Genomic DNA, 25,503 nt, shown 5'->3' with positions numbered 1-25,503 from the left:
TATTCTACCTGCTGAGTTGCAGATGTGATTTGGCATTTAGATCAAAGGTTCCTATAGTGGGCACTTGCATATCTGGGTGGGGGTGGGAATGCAGTGGGATTACCTAAGGGAGTGTTAAGAGGCAAGGGGGTGGCAGTAGAGTGCTGGAGGTGTAAATGGCTGTCAGGCTTTAAAAAGCTGATATTACTAGATCAAGTTCACCAGTTTTCTCGAACTAGTTAATTAAACTAAGTATTAACTGGATTTTTAATAGTGTGCAGTTAATTGTTACTGTATTGAATGTTATTGTGTTGTTATCTTCTGTACTGGGATTGTGCAAACCACTTTTTATAGGGTAGGTGGCAACAACTTTGGCCCAAAAAGTACAAAGACACAACTGCTGCTGAGGTTGTAAAGATGGGGTAGATACTGTTGCTTTAAGGGAGGTCATTCTCCACAGATTGAAACAGGAAAAATCTATGCCTGACCATCGAACAGTCCAATGTACTAATGGTGAACACTTTTTCCTTATGCAGCCAAGGTAACTGTAACATCCATGCTCAAAAGAGAGGTCCTGGGTAGATAAGGGGAACGGCAAAGTTTGCAAAGGCTAGGAAAAGAGGAAATTCATGCTTGTATTTAAGTATGTATGGACACCTCAGAACCACAAGCAGTACATTTTTCTTAAGGGTCAGCTCAATTTTACCCAACTTGGCACCTTTCTTGATGTTTTGGACTACAACTCCCATCAGCCCCAACTGACAAGACTGACAGGATCTGTAGTCCAAAATGTCAAGGGTTCCAGGTTAAGGAAGATGTCAGTTCATTGCTTTCCTGTTAGGGGATGCTGCCTTGATGTGTCCTAAACCTAGCTGCAGAATATAGGAAGACAACGTTAAGGCCACTCCAAATGCTAAATTAAATTAAAATGTGGATGCCAGTCATAAAATAGCTTCCATATTGGGGGGGGATGGGTTTTATGGGGGGGGAATGGGGGGGAGAAATAAGGATATGTTTTGGGAAAATATGTTTTGTTATAACTTTGAATTAAAAAAATTATTTAAAAAAATAGCTTCCATATCTAAGAGAGAATCACAAAATAGTGTGAGCATGCACCCTTGCCACCGCCCCCATCAATGGGGGAAAGGGGCTTCCACCAACCACCTCCACACTTGCTCCTAGGGAGAAGCTCTTTGCACCTCTCCTCTGTTCAGAATGAAAGGGAGGAAGGAAGGGTGTCTAGTCCTGGCACCCAAGGAAATATTGGTGTGTTCAACATAGGAGAGGCTGAGCAAATGCAAAAATGAGCTGAGCAGGGGCAGCATCTCTTATGCACTGTGTATTTTTGAATGGGTATTTACTGAGACCATTCACAGGTGCCATAGGAGAAACTGGTGGGCCCACCAGTGCCTTCAGGCACCATGTTGGCTACCCCCAGCATATAGCATACTAAACAGAAGGGTTCCAGTGCTCACTGCCCACCTTCCATGGTCTTTTCATCACCCACCTTTTTCTCGTCCCCTTCTTGCAGAAGTTGGAGGTGGCTCCTTTTCTCACTGTCCTTGTGCAGAGAACTGCTCTGGTGTTGGGGCAGGCCAGTTGGTGGAGAGACGCTCCGCCCCTGGGGGTCCACCCAGGTATAGATGTGGTTAGTAACATAGCCGCCAGGGATCCGCCCCACCGAGTGGACAGAGAGGTTCAGCTTCTTTGAGCCCTTGAGTGCCTGGAAACATTGAGGAAGAAATGGACACCAAGGTCCTCAATGAGACAGGAGGCAATTTAAGGAAAGCAGAACTCCAATACCAATCAGGGGTCAAGCCCAATGCAAGGAATGCTAAAAGTCTGCAGTTCAACCCCAGGAATCTCCATTAACAGAAAAACCGACAGTAAGGGTGGGGAGCCTGCACCCCTCCAGACTACGTTAGACTCTAACTCCAATGATCACCAGCAAGCACAGTCAGTATCAGGGATGATGGGAGTTGTAGTCCCACAACATCTGGAGGGCCATAGGTTCCCAAGACCTCATGTATATCCTACTGGGGTAGATGAATCAAGGAGTGGCCTGCAGAAGCTTCGGACATTCATATAGCCTTAGGAGGAATCATAGATCTGAAATAGAATCCTTGCTTTGAGTTCAGAAAGCCTTGGGGTCAGTTCCCAGCACTTCCAATTGAAAGGATCTCAGAAAGTGAGGGCAAAGACTTAATTTTACCCTCTTATGGTATTTACACATTATATTTGAGTAAGTACATTCAAATTAACAGGAGCACTATCAGAACTGGGCAAGGAAAATGACCCTGCTTCCACATAGATTCTTCTATTCGCACAACCATTTCCCCAAGACCCTTCCATAAGGGTCTGAACTGATATGAGGCCCAGGCCCGCCCCCTCAGCCTAGGCAGGGCTATCCCAGGGAACTTCCAACACAGGTCTGGCACTGAATTAACTGAGGAAACAGGTATATGCAGCATAGCTCCTTCTTCCCATCCAGTGCCCCATTCCTTGACAGCCCCCAATTTTTCTGGGAGGTCCAGACTCACTTGGGATGACCCATGGCTACCTCCACCCAACTCACCAAGCCTGTTTCTACCCAAATCAGCCCATTTCAGTTTGGTGGTTTAGACAAATTAGATATACAGTCCAAACTCTTAAAATGCTAGCCTCTATTTATGCTATGCTCATATGTTTGAGGTTCCAGTGCTGTCTCTAAACCTAAACTAAAGCCAGGTCGCACTGCCCTAGAACTTTTCGCTGCTTGGGGAAGCACACAGTGATATGTACAGTGGGTGGGTGCTGGGTTGGGGGAGATGCAAATCTCTATCTAGTTACAGGAAGTACTCTTTTCTTTGATGCCTGTTTCCTGGGACTGCTGCCTGACTACTTTCATTGTTCCATTCTCAACAGAACACTTAACCAGGATTCTAAATGCACTGCAATCATTTCTGAATCAATGAGACTTATCAGTCAGCAAAGGATGCATTTAAGGACATAATTAGGAATTCTAATGAAAGGGACTCAAGATGGCTGGGTATTGGCAAGACTGTACCCCTGCCCTCCCTGGTAGAAAGCATTTTTTTTTTTATGGCGTTCTTTTGCAAATATTCTTCTGCTTCTTAAAAAATGCTGTCCTACACAAGGGCATCATAACCATCTTCAGACTGCACCTGCAAATGCACAGAGGCCTCCTTCGCACATAGCGCTAATGACGTGAGTGAGGAAGTGTGCTGCTTCAAAGGGAAGAAATTGTGGCTGCTCATTCCTCTCCTGCTTCTGCTGCATTACTGGGAGCTAACATGACATCTGAACCACAATTCCCTGTTTGTCTCCCTTAGATAAAACATAAGCAGTAAGCCAAGAACAGACCTTGGTTACACCTTGTGGTTTGTCTGAAGTGAGAGAAACCACAAACCTGGGTTCAGATTTAACACTGTGATAGGGTTGCCATCTATACATCATTTTCATATAATTTTCTATCAAGGTATAACATGCAGTACGTTTCAAATCTACTTTCCAAAGTCTCTCCCCTGCAGTCATTTCTTTGTTGTGCCCTAGATCCTTGGCCCAATGTATCACTGCTGACTTCACCATCTCATCTTTTGTTTCCCATTCTAACAGCAGTTTCTACAATTTTGATATTAGTTTATCATTATTTTCCAACACCTCATTTCAAAGTCAGACCTTTGTCATTAAAACTGGTGAACACATCTTTTTTAACAATTTTAAACCATATGAAGGTATTGCAACCAGCTTGTCTTGTAATTCTGTATTTCGTCCTATTTTTTGAGTTTCCATCTACCTCCCACAGAGATAAGTATATCTTTATAGGTGCCTCAACCCACCTGGATATTGGTGGTTTTGTTGTTGTTTGAGCACTTGCCTCTGTAGGAGAAAGCCATAATAGAGTTTTCCTTTCTAATATTTTTTTTGTACCTGGATCAAACTCCTGAAATACTTCTCTGAATACAATGGTCCACAAATTCCTTATTTACCCTTAACTTTTTCATTCCAAAGATACGCATGGCATCTGTATCTTCTTCCAAATACCTTCCATACCCTTCCAAATCAAATACAGTGGTGCACCGCAAGACGAATGCCTTGCAAGATGAAAAACTCGCTAGACGAAAGGGTTTTGCGGTTTTTGAGCTGCTTCGCAAGACGAATTTCCCTATGGGCTTGCTTCGCAAGACGAAAACGTCTTGCAAGTTTGTTTCCTTTTTCTTAACACCGTTAATACAGTTGCGACTTGACTTCGAGGAGCAACTCATAGAACGCAGTGTGGTAGCCTTTTTTGAGGTTTTTGGTGATTTTTTAAGCTTTTCCAAAACTTTTCCGACACCGTGCTTCGCAAGACAAAAAATTCGCTAGACGAACAAACTCACGGAATGAATTAATTTCGTCTTGCGAGGCACCACTGTAGTCTTGCATTTTTTAAAGATATCCACTCTTTTAGCCATATAAAACAGGCTGCTTCATATTACAGTTTTAAATCTGGCAGCGAGAACTTCCCCTTTTCTTTAAGGACTGTTAATATTATAAATTTAATCCTCAGTTATCTCCTTGCCAGATAAAATCCGATATCTCTTTTTGCCATTGTTTGAAGCAGCTCATATTACCAATAATCAGTATAATTTGAAATAAAAATAGCATATTCGGTATTACATTTATCTTAACAACTAATATCATTCCTAGTACAGTGGTACCTCTAGTTATGAACGTAATTCATTCCAGAGGCCCGTTCTTAACCTGAAACTGTTCTTAACTGGAGGCATGCTTTCACTAACGGGGCCTCTTGCTGCTGCTGTGCCACCGGCACATGATTTCTGTTCTCATCCTGGGGCAAAGTTCTCAACTCGAGGTAACTCTTCCAGGTTAGCAGAGTTTGTAACCTGAAGCATTTGTAACCTGAGGTGTTTGTAACTTGAGGTACCACTGTAATGGGATTTTCATCCTTCCCCATCTTGATAAGTCTTGTTTCACCTCATTCCATACTTTAACATAGTTATTCTGAAAAAGCAATGCATTTTTATTTGTTAACCAAATATTTCACCTTTTTCTCCACACTAATACCCATTTTGTGTTTGTAGACCCTCTTTCTCTTGATGCATCAGATTTTTTGCCAGAATTCATGTAAAGATCTGCTAGGTCTCCAAATTGTTTTATCTCCCTTAATACTATCTTCATATTCCCATACCAGAATAAACAATAAAGGTGATAGTGGGCAGCTGTTTTGAGGTTTCTTTTCCCACTCCTAAATATTTTTTAGTACTTCTGCAATTGTTAGGGTTTCCCCAAGTGTGCTGACACCTTCCTCTTGTTTTTACTAAGTGACCCTGTTATGGCTACATTCCTGTCAACACTCAGCGGCTGAGTTTGCTATTAATGGGAAAGAAGCATGCATGCATGCATATACTGATGTTTCTCAAGGCTGCAGGTTTAATTCCTGTATGGGACAGCTGCCTATTCCTGCATTCCAGGGGGCTGGACTAGATGATCCCCAGAGTCCCTTCCAGCTCTACAATTCTATGATTCTATGGGCTGTAGAGTCAGAGAGTCAGAGAGAAGGAAGGAAAGCAAACCAGTCAAACAAGCTACTCCAGGCATGGACAAACTCGGCCCTTGAGATGTTTTGGGACTACAACTCCCTTCATTCCTAGCTAACAGGACCAGTGGTCAGGGATGATGGGAATTGTAGTCCCAAAACAGCTGGAGGGCCAAGTTTGCCCATGCCTGAGCTACTACTTTTTATTCGCTTCACCACTGCCTCCAAGCTGAGCTCATTATTTTTATTTGCCTACCTCTACTAAATAGCCCTTTAATTTCTCATGCTAAACCAGCCCAACCCACTCCCTATACAGTATAGAGTAGAATGGCAATTAGATGTGAAAAAATGAAGCCTATTTTTCAGAATGCTTTTACTTAGGGTTTTTGTAAGGTAGCAAGTTAAACAGCTGGGAAATTTACCGTATTTTTTGCTCTATAAGATGCACCAGACCATAAGACGCACCTAGTTTTTGGAGGAGGAAAACAATAAAAAAAAATCTGAATCCAGCAATCCCTCTTGCTGTTCTGGCTTCTGGGATAGCTGCGCAGCCTGCATTCGCTCCATAAGACGCACACACATTTCCCCTTACTTTTTAGGAGGGAAAAAGTGAGTCTTATAGAGCAAAAAATTCGGTATTTATTTTTTACTTTTTTTTGAAAAACGCAATTTGAGATAATATTTGAGATAATTGCATCCACCTTTACATATTTTAAACTGCTTCCCTAACCAATCCTAACCAATTCCCTAACCAAGCAGGGGGTTGGACTCGATGGCCCTTCTGGTCTCTTCCAACTCTATGATTCTATGATTCTATTCTAATTCTGTATCATTCGGTTCAGATTCTAGCCTATTTCACAGGGTTGTTGTGAGGATTAAATGGGGAGGAGGAGAATTATGTCCACCACCTTGATCTCCTTGGCAAAAGAGGTGGGATATAAATGTAACAAATAAATAAACAATATTTTGGGGTAAAATAGTTGGTCCCCTCAAGAACAAGATTCTGGATTAGATAACCATTCCCCCTGATCAAGCAGCACTCATCTTATGTTCTTATTTCTGACCATGTGTAGTTCCACTTGGGGATGGAGGGTGATGGCATGCAGGACCTGTTATAGTTCCAGCATCTGGAGAGCAGCTTAGAGTGACAGCAAAGTACGAAACCCACTTTATTTATCAGATGGAAAAGGGTAAGAAAAGGAAGGAAGGGGAGGACATATCTGCAGGTCATTTTCTTAGCCATTGAACAGTGTGCTCCACATTCTTAGTGAAAAATAGCTGCAGGAGGAAAAGGTCAAAAGGAACGGCTCCAATTTATGCTTGGCCACAAATATTCCTGTGGCTGTGTGGTACATATCACCCTGAGCAAATATGCTGGCCATCAACCTCTCTCTCATAACCCCAAATCCCCTGTGGGAGCCTCTCTTTTTGATGCCAAGAGGGGTGTGTGTGAAATGCTGAGTACAGGAGTAAGAAAGTTAAGCTTTATAGCCGTGGGTCTGACACATTGAGGAGGGAAGTCTAGCAACAGAAAATACGCAGGAAGGAGAGCCAGTGTAACTGCATTAAGCCTATAGCTTACTGGTACGGTATCTGCTTTCTTAGAATCATAGAACTGCAGAGGTGTAAGAACCCCAGGGGTAATCTAGTCCCACCCCCTACAATGCTTTGGGAGATACCATAGCTCAATGGTGGAGCATCTGCTATGTGTGCAGAAGGTTGCAGTCCAATAAATAGCATCTCAGGCCAAGAGAAAGGACTAGCAGGCGATGGCAAAGATTCTCCAGCTGAGATCAAGAGGAACTGCTGTAGGGTAGATTGGAGTAGCCCTCCAGGTGTTGTTGCACTCTAACTTCCATCAAAATCCAGCCAATATGGACAGTAGTCCCGGATGTTCAGAAATGGAGTCCAAGAACATCTGAAGGACAACACGCTGGCTACACTGTCTGGCCTGATACAAGGCAGCTCCCTACTTTCCCATAGCTGCACTGGCTCCCGGTGGAGTAAAGGATCAGGTTTAAGGTTCTGGTTTTAACCTTTAAAACCAGTACCCTCATACCTATGGGACCGCCTCTCTGGTATGTCCCACGGAGGAGGACCTTACGGTCTTCAAATAAAAACATATTGAAGATCCCGGGCCACAGGGACATAAGGCTGGTGTCAGGGCTGCTTCCAGATCCCAGCTCACAGAGGATCACGCTAGCCAGCGTTCACTTTATAAAAGTCTTTATTGAGTTACAGTTTCCAATTTCAAACTGCCGCAGGCAGCCCTACGTCTTATCAGCTAGACCAGCGAAGCTCCGTCTGAATCCCCGCCTCCTGTACACCAACTTAATAACCTCGCCTTACTCCACCTTTTCCGCCTTCCCCTCCTTCTCTGGGTCCCTCTGCCCCCCGTGGTCTCTTCCTTCCTGGATTCTTCTGACGCTGACCCCCCGGACCCTTCTGTCTCCTTGCGGCGGGCTTTAGGACCTGGCTCCCTTTCCGGGCTGCTTACTCTGCCGCCTTCCTGTGCATTTGAACTTGGCGCGCGCGCCCAACCTCCCACTTTCCGCTTGACCGTTCCTTCGCTCCCCGATGGAGGTGTGGCCACTCCTGACTCATGCTCTCCTCCCTGCGGCGAGCCGCCGGATCCCGATACCTGGCGCCCTTCCTCCCCACTGCGCTCTGTTGGGGACGTTGGCCCCGATTTCCCACTGCTGCTCTCTGGACCCCCTTTTGTCCCTTTTTCCTGGGGTGTCCCCTTGATCTCCCCCCTCGCTCTGGCCACTGGCGCTCCTTTCTGTGAATCTTCCGATTCACTGGAAAGACTCGGAGATCTCGGGTCGTCGTCATCGCTCATCTTTCCTTTGGACTCCTCCCCCTCGCTCTCTGTTTCCTCCCTTGCCCTCGCCTCTGCTCCTGAACCCCTGACAGCTGGCCTCAACCAGAGCCAGGGCTTTTTCGGTGGTGGACCCAATCTGGTGGAATGCTCTGTCACAAGAGACTAGGGCCCTGTGGGACTTGACATCTTTCCGCAGGGCCTGCAAGACAGAGCTGTTCCACCAGGCCTTTGGCCAGGGCACAGTCTGACCCCCCCCCCTCCTTCTGTAATCAGAGAAAGACTGGGTTGCTCCAGCCACTCAGGGAAACTTCCAACATATATAAAACATAATAAAACATTAAACCTTAAAAAGCTTCCCTGCCTTCAGATGCTGCTGAAGTGATTATCACTTTGTTTGCCTAAGTCTAAGCAGATTTGTATTGCTGGCGGTTCAGATCCCCTGTAGTGCAGACTGGAAAGCACCAAGACAATGAGGGACACATATGAGATGTCAAGTTACATATTGCTGATTCCAATAAAGAAACCCCTTGGAGCTCTCTGGAAAACATTTTTGTATGAAAAGTGCAACCTTAATGCAATTTCTTTCTAACAGATAGACTAGTGCAGGGATGTCCAACTTCCAAGAGACTGCGATCTCCCACTATAAATAAACTGGCAGTGATCAACCCATTGAATTGACCAGAGTTGTTGAGCTTTTTTGGGGGGAGGCTTCAGCAAATTTGTTGAGCTTATTTTGGAAAGGAAGACCCAAAGTTGTTGAGCATGCTAAATGGCACCCATGGCCCCAGGCACCCACGGTTGTGGGGCCAAGTTGGGACTCCTGGCATGAAGGTATTTCACCTCAGTAATGAGACTTGCTGCCTCCCAGCACCACCCAGGGGTGCAAGTGTGCCTGTGTGCATAACAAAGCATTGCACTCCTCCACCCAGGAGCATCTATCCAGTTTGCAAACCCTCCTTCTATACGCAGCCTCCCCTTCATAAATAGCAAGTTGTCTGCTAATAGATTATAATCACCAGGATGTACAGTTAGGAGTAATGAGAGCCAAAGAAGCAGGAGCCAGTGAGATTTCATAAGGGCGATCAATCCTTTCCTAATGCAATCATTTAATTATCTTCAAGTCTAGTATGATTTAAGTAAATTGCCTCATTTTTCTGAAAGAAAGAAGAGTTGGAAGCTGGGAATGGGAGAGGAAGAGAAGGAAAGTACTCTTTTAGAATAGCATTCTTTCCTCGCTTTAACTTTGCTGAGTCATAAATAGAAATAGACTGACAGAGAACAGCTTGGGGCTCTATTAAATTGATTTGCAATACAGCATTTTATTAGCTGCAATCAATGACTGTGACATACGCCATCCTTCACATAGATCCATTTATGTCAATAACTGCTCCCACTGGTCGCTGTCGAGCCACGGCAATGGAATGCAACCCAATGGCATAACAGAACTGGCCAGTCCTTTTTCCAGAGCAGGTTCCTAATTGTATGCTCTCCACCTCCTCAATGGGACACACAACACATGTTTTAAATCATCATTGTGAAGTTATAGGCAACTTTGGGAAAGGAGCTGGCAACATATGAGTTTTCCCTTGTAACAAGTAAAACTGGGGGATAAGAGGGTGTGTGGCGACAGTATGGTCACATCACACCGTATATTTAAAGGTTTCTTATATCTCCCTCCAGGGAATCCTGGGAACTGCAGTTTGTTGAGAGTGCTGACCTCACAAACCTACCACTCTGAGCAACCTTAACAAATTAAACCTGCCAGGTTTTCCATGACTGCTGAAGTGATATCATAGTCCTTTTGATGCACAATGTGGATATGAGCTATCATAGAACCCTAGAGGAGGAGGAGCTTTAGGGTGTGTGTGCCATGTGGGTCATCTAGTCCCAACCTTGTGGTGCTTTGCAATTAGTTTGGACTGCAATTCCAATCACTGATACATCACTGACCATGATGAGAGCTGGTCATAAGAGCATAATAAGAGCCTGATGGATCTGGCCAATGACATGTCTTGTCCAGCATCCTGTTCTCACAGAGGTCAACCAGAAGCCTCAGTGAGTAGCTCCATGGAAGCAGAACATAACCACCATGACTAGTAACCATTGATAGTCTTTAGCTCCATGAATTTGTGCAATCCTCTTTTAAGCTGGTGCTTGTCACTGCCTCCTGATTTTTGATCCAAAAGTTGTTGTTGTTTTAGAACAGCTTTGGCTCAGCATTTGTCAACATGTCAGTATGTTACTTGCCTTTTGCTGCTCATGTTGCTTTCTCTGCCCACCCTTTTCTCCACACCCTGGTTTCAGTATTGCTGAGGGACAGGGAAATCTCTCCATTTTGGTTTCTCATTTTTTCCACTTTACCACAGTATATGCATTTTTGTACAAATTACTCGGCATTGCAAAATTCAGTGAAGTGACACTTTTGAAGGATGACTGTGTGTTGGTAGGGTTCTAGCCAACTAAAATTCACTCACAGGTAGACTTATTGGGTTGCATACAAGTAGGTTTACACAGAATTGTTGAGTGGTGCTGTGGGTTAAACCACAGAGCCTAGGGCTTGCCGATCAGAAGGTCAGTGGTTTGAATCCCTGCGACGGGGTGAGCTCCTGTTGCTCGGTCCCTGCTCCTGCCAACCTAGCAGTTTGAAAGCACGTCAAAGTGCAAGTAGATAAATAGGTACTGCTCCAGTGGAAAGGTAAACAGTGTTTCTGTGTGCTGCTCTGGTTCACCAGAAACGGCTTAGTCGTGCTGGCCACATGACCCAGAAGCTACACACCGGCTCCCTCGGCCAATAAAGCAAGATGAGCACCGCAACCCCAGAGTTGTCCACGACTGGACCTAATGGTCAGGGGCCCCTTTACCTTTACCTAGATCTATTGGGTTGCATACAAGTAGGTTTACACAGAATTGTAGAGTTGGAAGGGATCCTAAGGATCATCTAGTAGTCCAACCCCCTGCAATGCAGGAATCATAACTAAGGATTTCCTGACACATGACCATCCAACCTATTTTTAAACATAAAAGGAAGGAGAGTTCACCATCTTCTCAGGGAGTCCACTGCCAAACAATTCTTGCTGTCAGAGAATTCTTCCTAATGTTCAGTCAGAATCTCATTTCTTGTAATCTGAAACCATTGATTCAAGTCCTACCCCCAAGGGCAGCATAAAGCAAGCTTGTGCCAAGATCCATTTGATAGCCCTTTAGATATTTGAAGATGGCTGTTTTATCACCTTGAAGTCTCCTCATCTCTTCTCCAGGCCAAACATACCCAAATACCTCATAAGGCTTGGTTTTGCTCAGAATAAAGTCATTGAAGTTGCCTGTTCACCTCAGCCAGTGTGGTGTAGTGGTTAAGAGCGGTAGACCCGTAATCTGGGGAACCGGGTTCGCGTCTCCGCTCCTCCACATGCAGCTGCTGGGTGACCTTGGGCCAGTCACACTTCTCTGAAGTCTCTCAGCCCCACTCACCTCACAGAGTGTTTGTTGTGGGGGAGGAAGGGAAAGGAGAATGTTAGCCGCTTTGAGACTCCTTTGGGAAGTGATAAAGCAGGATATCAAATCCAAACTCTTCTTCATAATGAAATGAGTAATCTAGCAGCTAGCCCAATTCACTTGGTTGTGGTAATGCTACAGTTATTCACAGTGGGATACAAGGAGCTTTAACTACAGCTCAGCACTTTTGTTTCCCCTTAAAAACCTCTTTGATCTAACCACAATGGACTCTGGAGCACACTATCTATTTGAAGAACGGGACTCACAACAAAAAGGGAGGTAAGCATCCACTTACATTGTGCATAACGATTTCATTCCCACATTACAAGCAACAAAAGGCTTGTGGGAATGAGGAAAAGCTTTCCACTTTGTTCTGCCAGCAGCGCCATTCAAACTAAATCACTGACTGAGTGATGGGGCAAGCACAATGAATACACAGGAGGCATCATGGTGCTAGCCTTTTTCAGAATGAAATGTGCATGCAGTGAGAGTACAGTGTGCTTGTTCATTTACTTGCATGTGGCCTGGGTGGCCTTTCTCTGAGATAAAACCCTAGGGCAGAGCTTTCCAAACTTCTCGTGTTGGTAACACACTTTTTAGACATGGTTCATTTTGCAACAGAGCCTCTTGGGCTTGCCGATCAGAAGGTCGGCAGTTCGAATCCCCACGACGGGATGAGCTCCTATTGCTCAGTTCCTGCTCCTGCCAACCTAGCAGTTCGAAAACATGCCAGTGCAAGTAGATAAATAGGTACTGCTCCAGCAGGAAGATAAACGGCATTTCCGTGCGCTGCTCTGGTTCACCAGAAGCAGCTTAGTCATGCTGGCCACATGACCTGGAAACTGTCTGTGGACAAACGCCGGCTCCGTCAGCCAGTAAAGCAAGATGAGTGCCGCAACCCCAGAGTCATCTGCAACTGGACTTAACGGTCAGCAGTCCTTTAATTTCACTGTACTAGCAAACCAGAGGTTAAATTACCCACTTTCCAGCTCCTGGTGGAGCACAGGGAGCATTCGCACAACACACACACTGCAGCCGACACACAGTTTGGAAAGCTCTGCCCTATGGTGTATTTCATGGAGAGAAGAAAAAAAAGTTCTCTGCAAAATATATTCTCCCGTTTAGCAGATAATGGGGGGGGGGGGGAGTTGTGCTACAAGACAGGGTGATTCTTTTCTCCCAATCAGACTGAAGGTATGAACACTATCCTCTCTTTGACTTGACTTTGTAATGTCATCACATAAACAAATATAACAGGCTACTTAGTGTTCTGTTATAACTGCACCAGTGATCTTCGACTTGTCCAGGCCCAAGACCCCAACTTGGAAACCACTTTCACAGACAGATCACTGGATGGAACCCTTTTTCTGTGCAGCAAGGAACCTTTCCCCTGTCCCAGTCCACTTTCAAGTTGCAGGGAGTCGGGTGAGGATATTGTGGCATCCCTACTCCCTCCAAGCACTTTCCCTTCCCGCCCCCCATGGCACTTCTGCATATTAATTTTCAGCAAAATTCCATTCTGGGAGAAATCTAGAAAGTCATAGAAATAGTCTAGAAAGTGAGTTGAATGTTCTGCTCCGTAGAGAGTGCAGTATAGGAATGTAGGTCATAATGCCTCTGACAGTGGAAGTAAAACATAGCCATTGCTGATCCAGAGCAATTTGGTGCTGTTGAGGGGGTTGTGCTCTGGGACACAAGCCCCCCTTCCAACTGCATGTTTAATTAGGGTTGAAATATGTAATTGGGAGGGAAGGAAAAGGAGACACAACTGAGTCTCCATTCTCTCCTCTTCTCAAACACATGTTTTAAACCTTAATTAAACACTGTGCAAGGTCTGTGAGTCTGTTTGGGTCCCAGGCCTGGGCTGGGTCAATCATGGATTGTACCAGGTTGAATTGGGGTCACTCTAAAACAGCAGATCAGACCCAAAAACTGATTAAGTGGGGGTGTCCATGTACAGTCCTACGATGTGTTATTCTACCCTCCATATAAGCTTTGTGCAAGCAGATCAAGGCAAATGCTCAACGCATTGATCTGGAAGAGCCCTTGAACAATCTCTGAGGTCCTTTCCATCTGTGTTGTTCCATGGAATGCTTTGCCGAGCTGAAATATACTCAGAGTCGCAAAGTGATTTCATGCTCTTTATTCAGCTCATAGTGGTGAGGAGGAATGAATGAAAGTCCCCTCAAAGTATCTGCTTTATATACATTATTTACACAATGGGCTGCACATGATTGGCTAATTCCGGAATTCTACTGTAAGCCAATCAGGTTGTGGATTCACTTCAATCTGGAGCATGATTGGGTGGTTCCTGCCAACCAATCATACTGCTGCATTATTCTAGGACCAATCAGACTGCTGCATTTTGGATCCTATTGTTCTAGGACCAATCAGACTGCTGCAGTTTGGATCCTATTCAACTCAATACATAACACCAGCCTTCAAAGCTTTCTTCTTCTTTTTACATCTGATTGCTTCTGCATTGCCTACGGGTGTTTTTTGTTCCGCTAGAGGAGACAGGTGAACTGTAATAGGTTGAACAACCATGGCACTGTGCCCTCTGGGCCCAGTTAAAGAAAGACAGTTAAGAAAAAAGTTTCTCGTAGCAGTGGTGGCAGCAGCAGCAGCAGCAGCAGCAGCAACAGAGCCAGTCTGTAACCTGACTTGGCTGAAGGAAGCAAACAGAAGTAACCATGGATTTAATGGTTGTGATGTTTCAAGAAGGGGAAGCACTGCAGAGAAGTGGGGTGGAGAGTAGGGTTGCTCCAGAACCACTTCCCCATCCAGGGACAACTTTTCCTTGCTGACAGATCTGTGTAATTCCAGACAGGAAAGGCTGTAGTTAGTGGTACAGCATTCATTCTGCGTGCAGAAGGTCCTAGGTGTAACCCCTGGTGTAATAAAAATGTAATAGATGAAAGTAAGTGGGCATAAATAGTATGTGCATAGGAGTACAACCTTTTTTTACACTGAGTGCACCCTAAATTAGAAGCTCGTAAGGCACTGAGGAGGCAGGATGAAAACTAGGGCCTCTGGCAAGCAGTTTTCATAGTCTTACCTCCTGCATCACCAGCATTCTTGTCACTCAGTAAACCAGGCAGACTAGGCACTATGGTTCAAGAGTGCCCTCCAGCCTCCTTTTGTATCTTAAATACAGTAAGATGACTCCAAAGGCCAATAAGGACACACCAGGTTGCATGCAAAAAGCCCTGAAAACCCAATTTGTCTTGACATGGTATGATTATCATTTTGTGGTAATGGGGAAGTGGGCTTTTTCACCAGTGCTATGGAATGCACTCCCTGCCGAAAAATTAGAGGCCCCCATCTGCACTGGCATTCTGCTCGCCTTTGAAGACATACCTGTCTACACAGCCATTCCCCTGAACTCTCATCCTGAGCATCCTATTTTTAATTGCTGTGTTATTTTAATGCAATATAGTGGGACTGAGCGTCTTAATTGTGGATGTTTCTATTTTAATTTTAGTGCACCTGGTTTTTTATAGTTTACAAACCACTCAGAAGCCTACTTTGGCATTAAGCAGTATAGGGATGAATGGATATGGTTAAGTGAGAGCAGGGCTTTGAAATTGCTCATTAACAATTAGCAGCGCCTGGACAGCAGGCTGAGTTGGCACACAGGTCACCTGGTCACATTCTTCCCTGCTATGGTGAGATGTATCTTTAATTTAAATCATAGTGATCATTTCTAATTTCACATAGCAAATTCATATTTTAATGCATATCAGTACCATGTCTTACCCTCTCTGTTTTTTGGGTATGTGTATTTGATAAAACTCCTGTCTTTTGATGACGTATAAAAGGTTATCCTAGTTGCCAGTACTACAGATATAATAAATTCTATTTTTATATCTATATAAAATAAATGTCTTAGCTATCAAAGTTGGGCAGGTGCTGCTTGAACCACTTGGTCAATGACCCAAGACTGAAGAGTGCCAGTTAAACGTACATTGTCAACAGAGGCAGCTTTGCAATAAAGCAGCATAATTTTCCTGAGTGTTGGGTGGGGGTGGGGATAGGAAGGAGGTAATGAGACTCTTTCAGTCTTTGCAAAGGAGATGAACAAATAACACATTCAGCTGTGAATTATTTCTGCACGATGCAGCTCTATTATCTCTCAAAATGTATTCCAGTGGGGGCTGGGGAAATGACATATTATTTCATCTTATTGTGTGGTTAAGTTGATGTCAAGTCCCTTTCATTTTGTATTGAGAAGTTTTCAATTTTATAAAACGATCAAAGCCAAGAGGAAGAAAGCGTATAGAGGGAAAGGAGGGGAGAGGAGGGGTGGTGGAATATAGAAGGGGTAAAGGTGGGCTGGGGGACAGTCTTCATTGGCAGGGCGAAATCATCATCTTCATCATCACAATCATTTGCCTTCTACACGTGCATCTGAAGGCAATGTAGAAAAGAAACAGTTTAAAGAAAACAGCGAAGAACAACACAAAAACCTGCAGATATATTTAAAACAAAACAACAACAAAAAGCAATGCAAAATAAACACCCATAGCGTAAGACCCATTGATCCATCTGGGAACAAAAATACCTTCAATTGCCTGAAGTACAGATCATGGGTGCCTGTTATAGGGGCAGCTACTGTGAAGGCCCTGCTCTAAGTTCTTCTAAAGACTGCTTTGTTGCTCCAGTCTGGTCCTGCTACAAACCAAACTGCAGTGACATTTCTTACTATATATTTAAGATGGCTGGAGTGTTAAGAGCCAGCCTGTCAAGTTAGGTCGGTCAGCTGGAGAAGGTTTTAGTTTAAGCTTATTAATAATGCACCTGTTCTAAATGACTTTGTTGTTGAATCTGGATTGTCATATAGAAGATGATGCAAGGTGCCAGGAGCAAAATAGTGTGTGGTTTCCTCTGAGTGCTGGGAACCACAGGCAGAGAGACCACTGTTGTTGTGCTCAGGTACTATCTGTGGGCTTTCTACGGGCATCTGGTTGGCCACTATGGGAACAGGATACTGAACTAGATGGGCCACTGGCCTGATCTGGCAGTCTCTTCTTTTGTTCTTCAGAATAGTAAAGGTAAAGGGACCCCTGACCATTAGGTCCAGTCACGGACGACTCTGGGGTTGCAGCACTCATCTCGCTTTATTGGCCGAGGGAGCCAGCGTACAGCTTCTGGGTCATGTGGCCAGCATGACTAAGCTGCTTCTAGTGAACCAGAGCAGTGCATGGAAACGCCGTTTACCTTCCCGCTGGAGTGGTACCTATTTATCTACTTGCACTTTGATGTGCTTTCGAACTGCTAGGTTGGCAGGAGAAGGGACCAAACAACGGGAGCTCATCCCATTGCAGGGATTCAAACCGCCGACCTTCTGATCATATTAGGCATTTAAAAATAATAAACGCTACCACCCTTTTAGGCTAGTCAAATAAACACAGGGCAGTGGTGATCATTAGCTCAGCCTTGCTGGCTCTGTCAACCATCCTGATCGATTCATTGATCAATGGGGCAAAGCATTTCCTTGAAATCTCTCTTGTCAGGCCCCTTAGTTCCAGGCTGCTTAGACCTGCACATCTCCTTCGCTGTGTGTGTCCCTTGATGCAATACAATGAGGTCCCCCCAGTGCCAGAGCTGAGGCACTTTACATTCTTTTTGACGGCTGCTGGGTTTTTAAAAAGGTCACTCCGTCCAGAAGCCAAGCGAAGGGAACATTAAAATAATTACTGGGAGATTTGAGTCAGGAAACGAGAGAGAGAGAGAGAGAGAGAGACGCCAACTTGGCATAATTGGTGTGCTAGACAAGTGTTCCAGAAGAACACTGCAAAGTAAATGCATCTCAAGAAAATAAAATAAGCCCTCCAAAGAACATATTTCATCTTTCAGTAACCTAAGCCTGGCATGGTCCACATTTGAAGTTTCTCAGGCAGAGAGAAGGAAGAAGCGCATAAACCTATTAGACTGAGAGGCAGCTCAGGTGGTTTTCTATCAGAGCTTTGATGTATTTCTATTACTTGGGCTTCAATTTGTTGTCTTGCCCCCCCCCTCTTTTAGGGATTAGGTGAAGAAGCTCTTCTGCAAAATGTGAAATCATGGATCCGTACCTCAGTTGCTTGCACTGGAGTTGATTGAAACAGTCTGCTCTGAGAACACAGCAATGCTTGGTTGAAAAATAGTAGTCAGGCAGATGAATGTGTCCTAGCCGGCCAGGTGGACGCTTGCTGTATCGGTGATAGATCAAATGCCAGGGTTGGGGAATCTTTGGCCCATCAGACAATGTTGGACTCCCAGTTCCCATCAGGCTCAGCCAACATAGCCAATGGTCAGGGATGATGGAAGCTGCAGTCCAACAACATATGGAGGTCCACACATTATCCATCTCTGGTTTATCCAGCATGTTCCAGCTGTTCATAATTTAACAAAGAGACAAAGAGTGTCCCTTGCCAAAACACACATCATATAGGGACACCCAATTCAGATTTTACATTTTGTTGGAATGAATTGGTAGAGTTATTCTTCTGCTCCCTTACTCCTGTTTCTAGCAGTTGAATTTCTGAGTGTGAGATGGATGCATCTTGCCTATCACACAAAGTGTGGCTGGTGTCCATCAAGACTGGTAGGATGGAACGACAGGGCTCAAACAGTAGGCAGAGCCAGAGCCAATGGCAGGAAGAGCCAACTCATTCTAGTTTTGTCCCCATCCTGCTCTCCACTGAGTTCTACAAGGGGCAAGACTGAGAATAAGGAAGCTGGCACCCTGAGAACAAGTAAGGGCTGGGTAAGGGCAGTTTGAGATAGGTGAGGCAGTGCCTTATTCACTCAAATGGATCCACTGATCATGGAAACATCTAAAACATACACATGAGCACTAATTTGACATGCAATGAACATTGTACCACACTGCAGCTGCCAATGTATATTTTGAACTAATGGCAATATGTTATACAGTCCCTGGGAGATAAGAGTCAAAGCTCCAAAGCTAAGCACATATGCTCTACATGCAGAAGGTCTCAGATTGAATATCCAGAATCTCCTGGTAAGGCCAAGAAAGACATCTGACCTAAAATCCTGGAGGGTTGCTGCTGGTCAATGCAAATTACACTGAGTTAGGTAGACCAATGTTCCATTTTAATTTAGCCTTTTATTCCTAACCATGAAGACTGGAATATTCATCTAAAAATAAAGGACAGTAGCTCAGCAGTACAGCATAAGCCCACGATGAGAATTCTAGTAGGTCACATCAAAAGTGTACCTGGTGATGGAGTGCATGGAAATGCCGTTTACCTTCCTACTGCAGCAGTACCTATTTATCTACTTGCACTGGCATGCTTTCAAACTGCTAGGTTGGCAGGACCAGGGACCGAGCAACAGGAGCTCACTCCATCATGCGGATTCGAACCACCGACCTTCTGATCGGCAAGCCCAAGAGGCTCAGTGGTTTAGACCACAGTGCCACCCGCATCCTTTACCTTTTACCATACTCAAACAGCACTTCTGGGAGAACTCCTAGGCACTCATACTGTAGTTATTCTGAACTGAGTTTAGGAGAGTTTGCCCATCACTAGTTGCCCTTTCTATTAATTTATTCATATAGTAAATGATTAGATTGTATAGTAACATCAACATAAGTCAGGGAGAGGGAACCTGTGGCCTTCTGGACATCATTGGACCTTAACTCCCATCAGCCCAAGCTATCATGGCAAAATGTCAGGGAAGATTCGAGCTGGGGTCCACCAACATCTGGAGGACCACAGGTTCCCCATTCCTGATAGGTGTGGCCATTTACAGAGTAATATAAGCAAAAATAGGTCCTCGATCCAAAGAAAGCACATCGGTAGGGAAGGGAGAATGAGAGAAGGAAAGGTTAACAGGGCACATGATAATTTTATTTGGAACACTAAAGAGTGTTGTTTATATCAAGGAGGAAAATGCAAGATACACATGCAGGCTATCCCAAAAAGGGTCATATCAGTGCAGTAAATTGTACATATAACCCATCCGCTTGTCGTCTCTTTCACCCTGATTTATGGGCTGCCTTATCTCGGCAGCAACATTCTACTCTAAAAAGGTAACATATCTTTAGGCAAGCTTTTAGGTGGAGGGAAAATATATGACAGTATTGTTTTCAGAGCCAGAGACTGAAATTGAGAAAGAATGACTATTTAGCTGATAAAGCTGGAGGGGAGGGGGGGAACCACCCAATCCACATATATTCCAGCTCATCTCAATTTGTAGAAGGAAGGATGTTACAATGAGCCAAAACAAGCAGCACTTAAAAGAGACATAACAAGCAAAAACATCTGCCTTTGCTGACGAAAAGCTAAGCAGCCTGTGAAAAGTTTTTAAAAGACTCCAGGAACATAGAGCTCAAGGTATTTATTATCCGCCCACCTGTCAGAATGAATGACTGGAACAACCTAGGCTTTCTTCCCTCCATAGCCTGCACTATGAGATGCTGCATTCATCAGATCAGAGCAGTGGTGTGTTAAACCAGCATATGGACTATGTCTTTCACATGCCAGTTGATGCTTGGCAAGCATGCAAGCATGTAAGCAATAAGCATGTAAATACTTCGCGCCAGCAAGATGTGCTACTTAAGAGAATGAGGCAGCATCACTTTTACCCCTGTGGGCCACTAGAATGGTCAGTTTTATTCATCAGTCAAAGAATTGATTGCTGCCAATTTTAACCACTGAGGATTCTGTACTTCCAGAAGTGTCTGGCAACAACTGGCAACTACTGCTCCGAGCTCAAACTGTGCCATTAGGGACCAACAGCCCTTTGTGAACAATGATACTTCTCTCTCGCACATGCCTTGGGCTGTACACTGTAGACCTTATATTGGGGACAGTGGTGCAATTAGACTTGATGGTTAAGATAGAACCTCAAAGCAGTTTAAGAAGAGAATAAAACAACCTAGGTATCTGAAAAAAACAAAAAAAAACAATTTAAAAATATTCAGAAAAAATAAATAAAATCAGAGATAAACTGAAGACATCAACATTACACATATTTGTTGAAACAAAAATGTTTTAGAGGTGCCAAAAGTACAGTGAACACTCCTGGCTGATGTCAATAAGCAAGGAATTCCAAAGTGTAGTGTTTTATTTATCCTTGGCAGAGTAGCAGGGGCAAGTGCTCTTTAGATTGGAGGGGGGGTGTTTCAGAGGGCTGCATTCTCTACTGGGCAACCATCTACTGCATTCTCTACTGGGCAACCCCTGGCCACATGCTAGGGGTGAGTAGAGCCAGAGGCAAAAGTGGGCAGAGCTATAAATGTGACTCTTACTTTTTGTACAGTGGACTAGGTTGTACACACACTCTCTCACCCCTCTTTGTCCTCTAGCCAGAGAAGCAAGAAGTACAACCAGAGTACAAGGACCTATTCTAGCTAAGCAAACCATCTCAGGAGTGTGCAAAGCAGGAATGGTGTTGCATGGGGCTCGGGACAGTTATCACCTGGGAAGAGTGCTGAGGGCCAGAGAGAGGCCAGGAGGGCCAGAATTGGCCCCGGGACATGAAGTTCCCCAGCACTCTTCCCAGTTCCAAGTTTCAACCTTCATAACCTGGGGAAGCCAGCAGCCTCATCACAATCTTTCCTTTGACCTTGTCTCCAAGAGCGTGTGGTTCCCAACCATCCCAGCAATTAGGAGGCACTGTTGCTCTCCTCCCACACTTAGGGGGGAAATGGTAAGGGCTGCCCTTTGGGGTCTCCTGGATTCTGCACCCACCAGTGTCATTCAGAGTGGACCCCTTCTCCTGCCCACCACAATGGTCTTTGATTCCCAGTTCAAACATCAAGTAGATTTGATTCCCCTTTGCTCCTGATGTTGATCTTCCCTCCTCCACAGCTTGTTCACTATGTAGATCTTTATTCCCCTCTTGCTCCAGGTGTAGATCTTCACCCACCCTTGGCATTTTGTGGTTCACATCAGGTGCTAAAATGTATTAGGTGCCCTGTTCCCAGCTCCTGGCTCAACATGGACCAGCCCTGGCCACCGGCAGAGCAAGCTGATCAGGAGCCTGGGGCAGCATGCATGCCGTGTGCCCAGGGCCATGGGGGCACCACAGGGCAATGCGGAGCCTGTGGGCGCCCAAGCCACCGCGTCACTCCCAGGAGAGGCATGTGGCTCAGGTGTGCTGCAGGCCCCATGGTAAGTGCCACCCACCATTTTGTCACCCCCCTCAGTGGAGACACCCGGGGAGGACTGCATCTAACACACACCCCTTGCTGAGCCCCTGGCCCTGGCATGAACAAAGGAGGCAAATTATTGGTGACAGGGGCTATAGGGGGTTTCAAACAGGGGTAGTTCCCAGCCCTACCTGAGGATGTTAGGGATTGGACATCAGACCTCATTCATAAAAAGCAATTGTGATTCAAAGCTGTATGTCCAGTTTACCATTTTATTTTACAGCACGTGCATTAAAAGGAGACCACACACAAGAGGATTCTAATGAAACATATGCTGAACAATCACACCACGATTATTTTTATTTATTTTTTTGCAGCCTTTTATGTGTACACATAACACTTTTCTCTGTTGCTGCTGCAGTTATATTTTATTGTCACACTGAGCTTGTGCAATACGCTTCTACTAAATTCTCCCCTGCTTTGGGATTACACTGCAAAAAAAACAAAAAAGTGGGTTAGAAAGCATTCTGGGACATAGAATCAGAGACCCCCATGGGTCATCTAGTCCACCCCCTTGCAACGCAGGAATCACAGCCGAAGAATTCCTGGCAGAAAACATTTGTTGAATAACTAGTTTCATTCTAACAGAATGTACTGTCTCAGGAGGTGGTGGGCTCTCCTCCACTGGAGACTTTTAAAGAGGTTGGATTATTATATCTCAGGGGTTTCAGACAGAGGTAGTTCCCCTTTCTTCATGCCATCCATGATTTTTTTTTTTAAAAAAATATTTTTATTAAAGATTTCTTAATTTACAAAAATACATGCATTGTCTCTTTTTTCAAGTTCTGTTTTATACAGATCGGTTTCATTTGTTGCGAGACATTAGTGTTGCATGCAGTAATAGGTTCGGAAGAAAAGAGGGGGAAAGGGGGGATGGGGGATGGTGAGTGGGGTGGGATGGTAATGCTTCTATTTTTCTACTTAGTGCAGGGGTCAGCAAACTTACCACACCTTGGCCTGGTGTCCCCAGCGCCGATCGCACGGCGGGCTGGAGGGTGGGGGAGCGCATGCCCATATGTGTGTGCACATGCTATTTCCGGCGCACTTCAGGGTTGGAGGAGTACCAGAAATAGCTTCTGTGCATGTGCACGGGCCTCCTCCGACCTGGATGTGCACCGGAAATAATGCTTGCACATGTGCACAGGCTATTTCCAGTGCTCCTCCGACCTGGAAGTGGGCAGCCGCGCAGTGCAGTGCTGATAAGAGCAGGCAGCAGCAGCAGCTGGTGGGGGTCGCCACAGGATGGATAAACAAGTCCCTCGGACCTTATCCAGCCCGCGGACCTTAGTTTGGGGACCCCTGACTTAGTATATGTGTGAGGTTTTGTGTCACTGTCACTTGTGTGGGTTCTCTTTCTGTTCCCTTGTTATATTTCCTTGGTGGAGTGGCCTAGGGTTTGGTTGGTTGTCTTTGGTTGGCTGTAGTGAGATTTGTTTATGTGTGTGAGTGTGTGAAGGAGTGGATTTTTGGATCAGATCAGCCAGACTGATGTGTATGCTGTCGGTGGATTCTTGTTATATTGTTGGGCTGTGTATGGGGAACCATACTGGGGTGAAGGCATCTTCTTCTATTTGTCCCTGTGTTAGTTTCAGTTTATTGGTTAATTTTTCTAGTAAGGCTGTTTCCCATACTATTTGGTACCACTGGTTCATGTTTACTCCTGACAGGTCTCTCCAGCATCTGGCTATAATGCTTCTGGCTGCTGAGAGAAGGTGGGTTATGAGCTCTCTAATGTGAGTGGGCATTATTATCTTGTAAGATGTTTAGTAGGGACAGTTCTGGGGTGACTTCTAATACTTGCTTAGTTATTTTGCATATTTCCTGTACGACTGATATCCAGAAGAGTTGGATTCCCTTGATGTCTGTGGATGCCTGGATTTGGATTGCTAGGGGTTCCAGAGTCAGGATGAAGACAGGCAGTGGGCATCCTTGTTTTGTGCCTCTTTGGATAGCTATGGTATTAGAGTCCATACTGTTAGTCCTTCATTTTGCTGAGGCTTGGGAGTAGTTTTGAGGGTTTGTAAAAAGTTGGGACCAAACCTAATGTTGGTTAGTACTGCTAGTAGGTATTGCCATTCTAAGCAGTCAAAGGTTTTGAGGATGTCTAGGGACATAATCGTCAGTGGGAGTTTAGTTGCCTTGCTGTGTTTGATCAGATTCAGTAGTTTCCTAGTGGGAGTCTGTTATTTTGCGACCAGTGACAAAGCCAGTCTGGTCTGGGGCTATTCATTTGTGTAGGAATTTTTTTAGGTGGTTAGCCAAGATTGATGTGAATATCTGACATGCATGATTTTATAAATTTCTATCATATCACTTCTTACTTGCCTTTTATCTAAAAAGTCACAAACGTCGCAACCTCACCTTATCAAGGAGTTCCTCCATTCCCTTGAGCATTTTGGTTGCCCTTTCCTGGACCTTTTCCAAATCTACAATAAACCTTTCAAGCGAGGCAACTAGAAGTGTAGACAGTACTTCAAATGCAGTCACACTATGGATTTGTAAAACGGTGTTATGATATAAGCAGTTATTTTCAGTTCTATTCCTAATGACCCTTGGCATGGAATTTCCCTTTTCCACAGCTGCTACACACTGGGCAGAGGCTCTCCAGGTTTTCAGTCATGAATTTCTCCCAGCACTGTCTGGAGATGGCAGGGATTGAACCAGGACATTCTGCATGCGAAGCAGGTGCGCTGCCTCTGAGCTACAGTCTCCCTTGAGATTTATAGAATGCCCCCCTGTAACCTCCAACAGCATGATACTAAGCAGGCAGCTTCAGAGCTGTCATTTACTGGACGCTCACAACTTAAAAACTTCCCTGAAAAGGGAAGAACTAAAAAAATAAATAAATCTCTTGCTGTGTTTATGGTTTTGTATTAAAGAAATTGTCTCCCTCTTTGTTAAAACTTGGGCCATTTCTATTTTACAATGCAATTGTATTTAATATGTTGGGCAAAATAGACCTTGACAACGCCATTAATTTTTGTGATTGATTCACTTCTCTGCTGCATCTACCCCCCCCCCCCCAAATTCCTGGACCTTCTGTCATATAGACAATTCCAGCCAATCAAGAATCACTTAAACCCTAATTCAGTTGTTACTGCTGTGAAGGGTCACTGTACAAAGGAACTGTGGGACCAAGACTTTAGCCCCAATGCTCTAGTTTCTCTCTGGTTTCCCACATACCCAGAGCAAGTATCTCTAGTAGAAAGACTGCTACTCTTGTGTAGCATCTCTATGTGATCTAGATTGATGTGTGGGGACCTACAGAAGCAGGCTTCTCACTGCAGGTGCTTGCCCTGACATTGGGAAGTCAAAAATAGCTGCATGGTAATGAAGGTAGAGCTAAAGGTACTTGTTGTGTCCCCGAAAAGAGCTATAGCGAAACTGCTATTGCAATGCTGCACAGTCAATCAAATTTGACATCATAATGACATCACAAAGTGAAAACAAAGGCAATTGTGAGTGAGGGAAAATGCTGCTGGATCACTAGTACCCTCACTCAGT

The 25,503-nt window shown here is 44.7% G+C and overlaps 1 protein-coding gene across 4 annotated transcripts in view; it reads right to left on the bottom strand.

Moving 5' to 3' along the window:
* Positions 1 to 25,503, bottom strand: part of WHRN (whirlin) — a 115,307-nt gene that overhangs the window by 73,183 nt on the left and 16,621 nt on the right. For 3 of the 4 annotated variants that reach the window (XM_081179700.1, XM_081179698.1, XM_081179699.1), the window contains exon 2: positions 1,487 to 1,702. The exons of the other annotated variant lie outside the window; for it this stretch is intronic. In XM_081179700.1, the coding sequence (XP_081035826.1) occupies positions 1,487 to 1,702 (216 nt within the window). The remainder of the gene's footprint in view (positions 1 to 1,486; positions 1,703 to 25,503) is intronic. 4 annotated transcript variants of the gene reach the window in all.

The sequence above is a fragment of the Podarcis bocagei genome (assembly GCF_964188305.1).
Source record: "Podarcis bocagei genome assembly, chromosome: Z".
NCBI lineage: Eukaryota > Metazoa > Chordata > Lepidosauria > Squamata > Lacertidae > Podarcis > Podarcis bocagei.
This window is presented reverse-complemented; position numbering and strand designations above follow the sequence as displayed.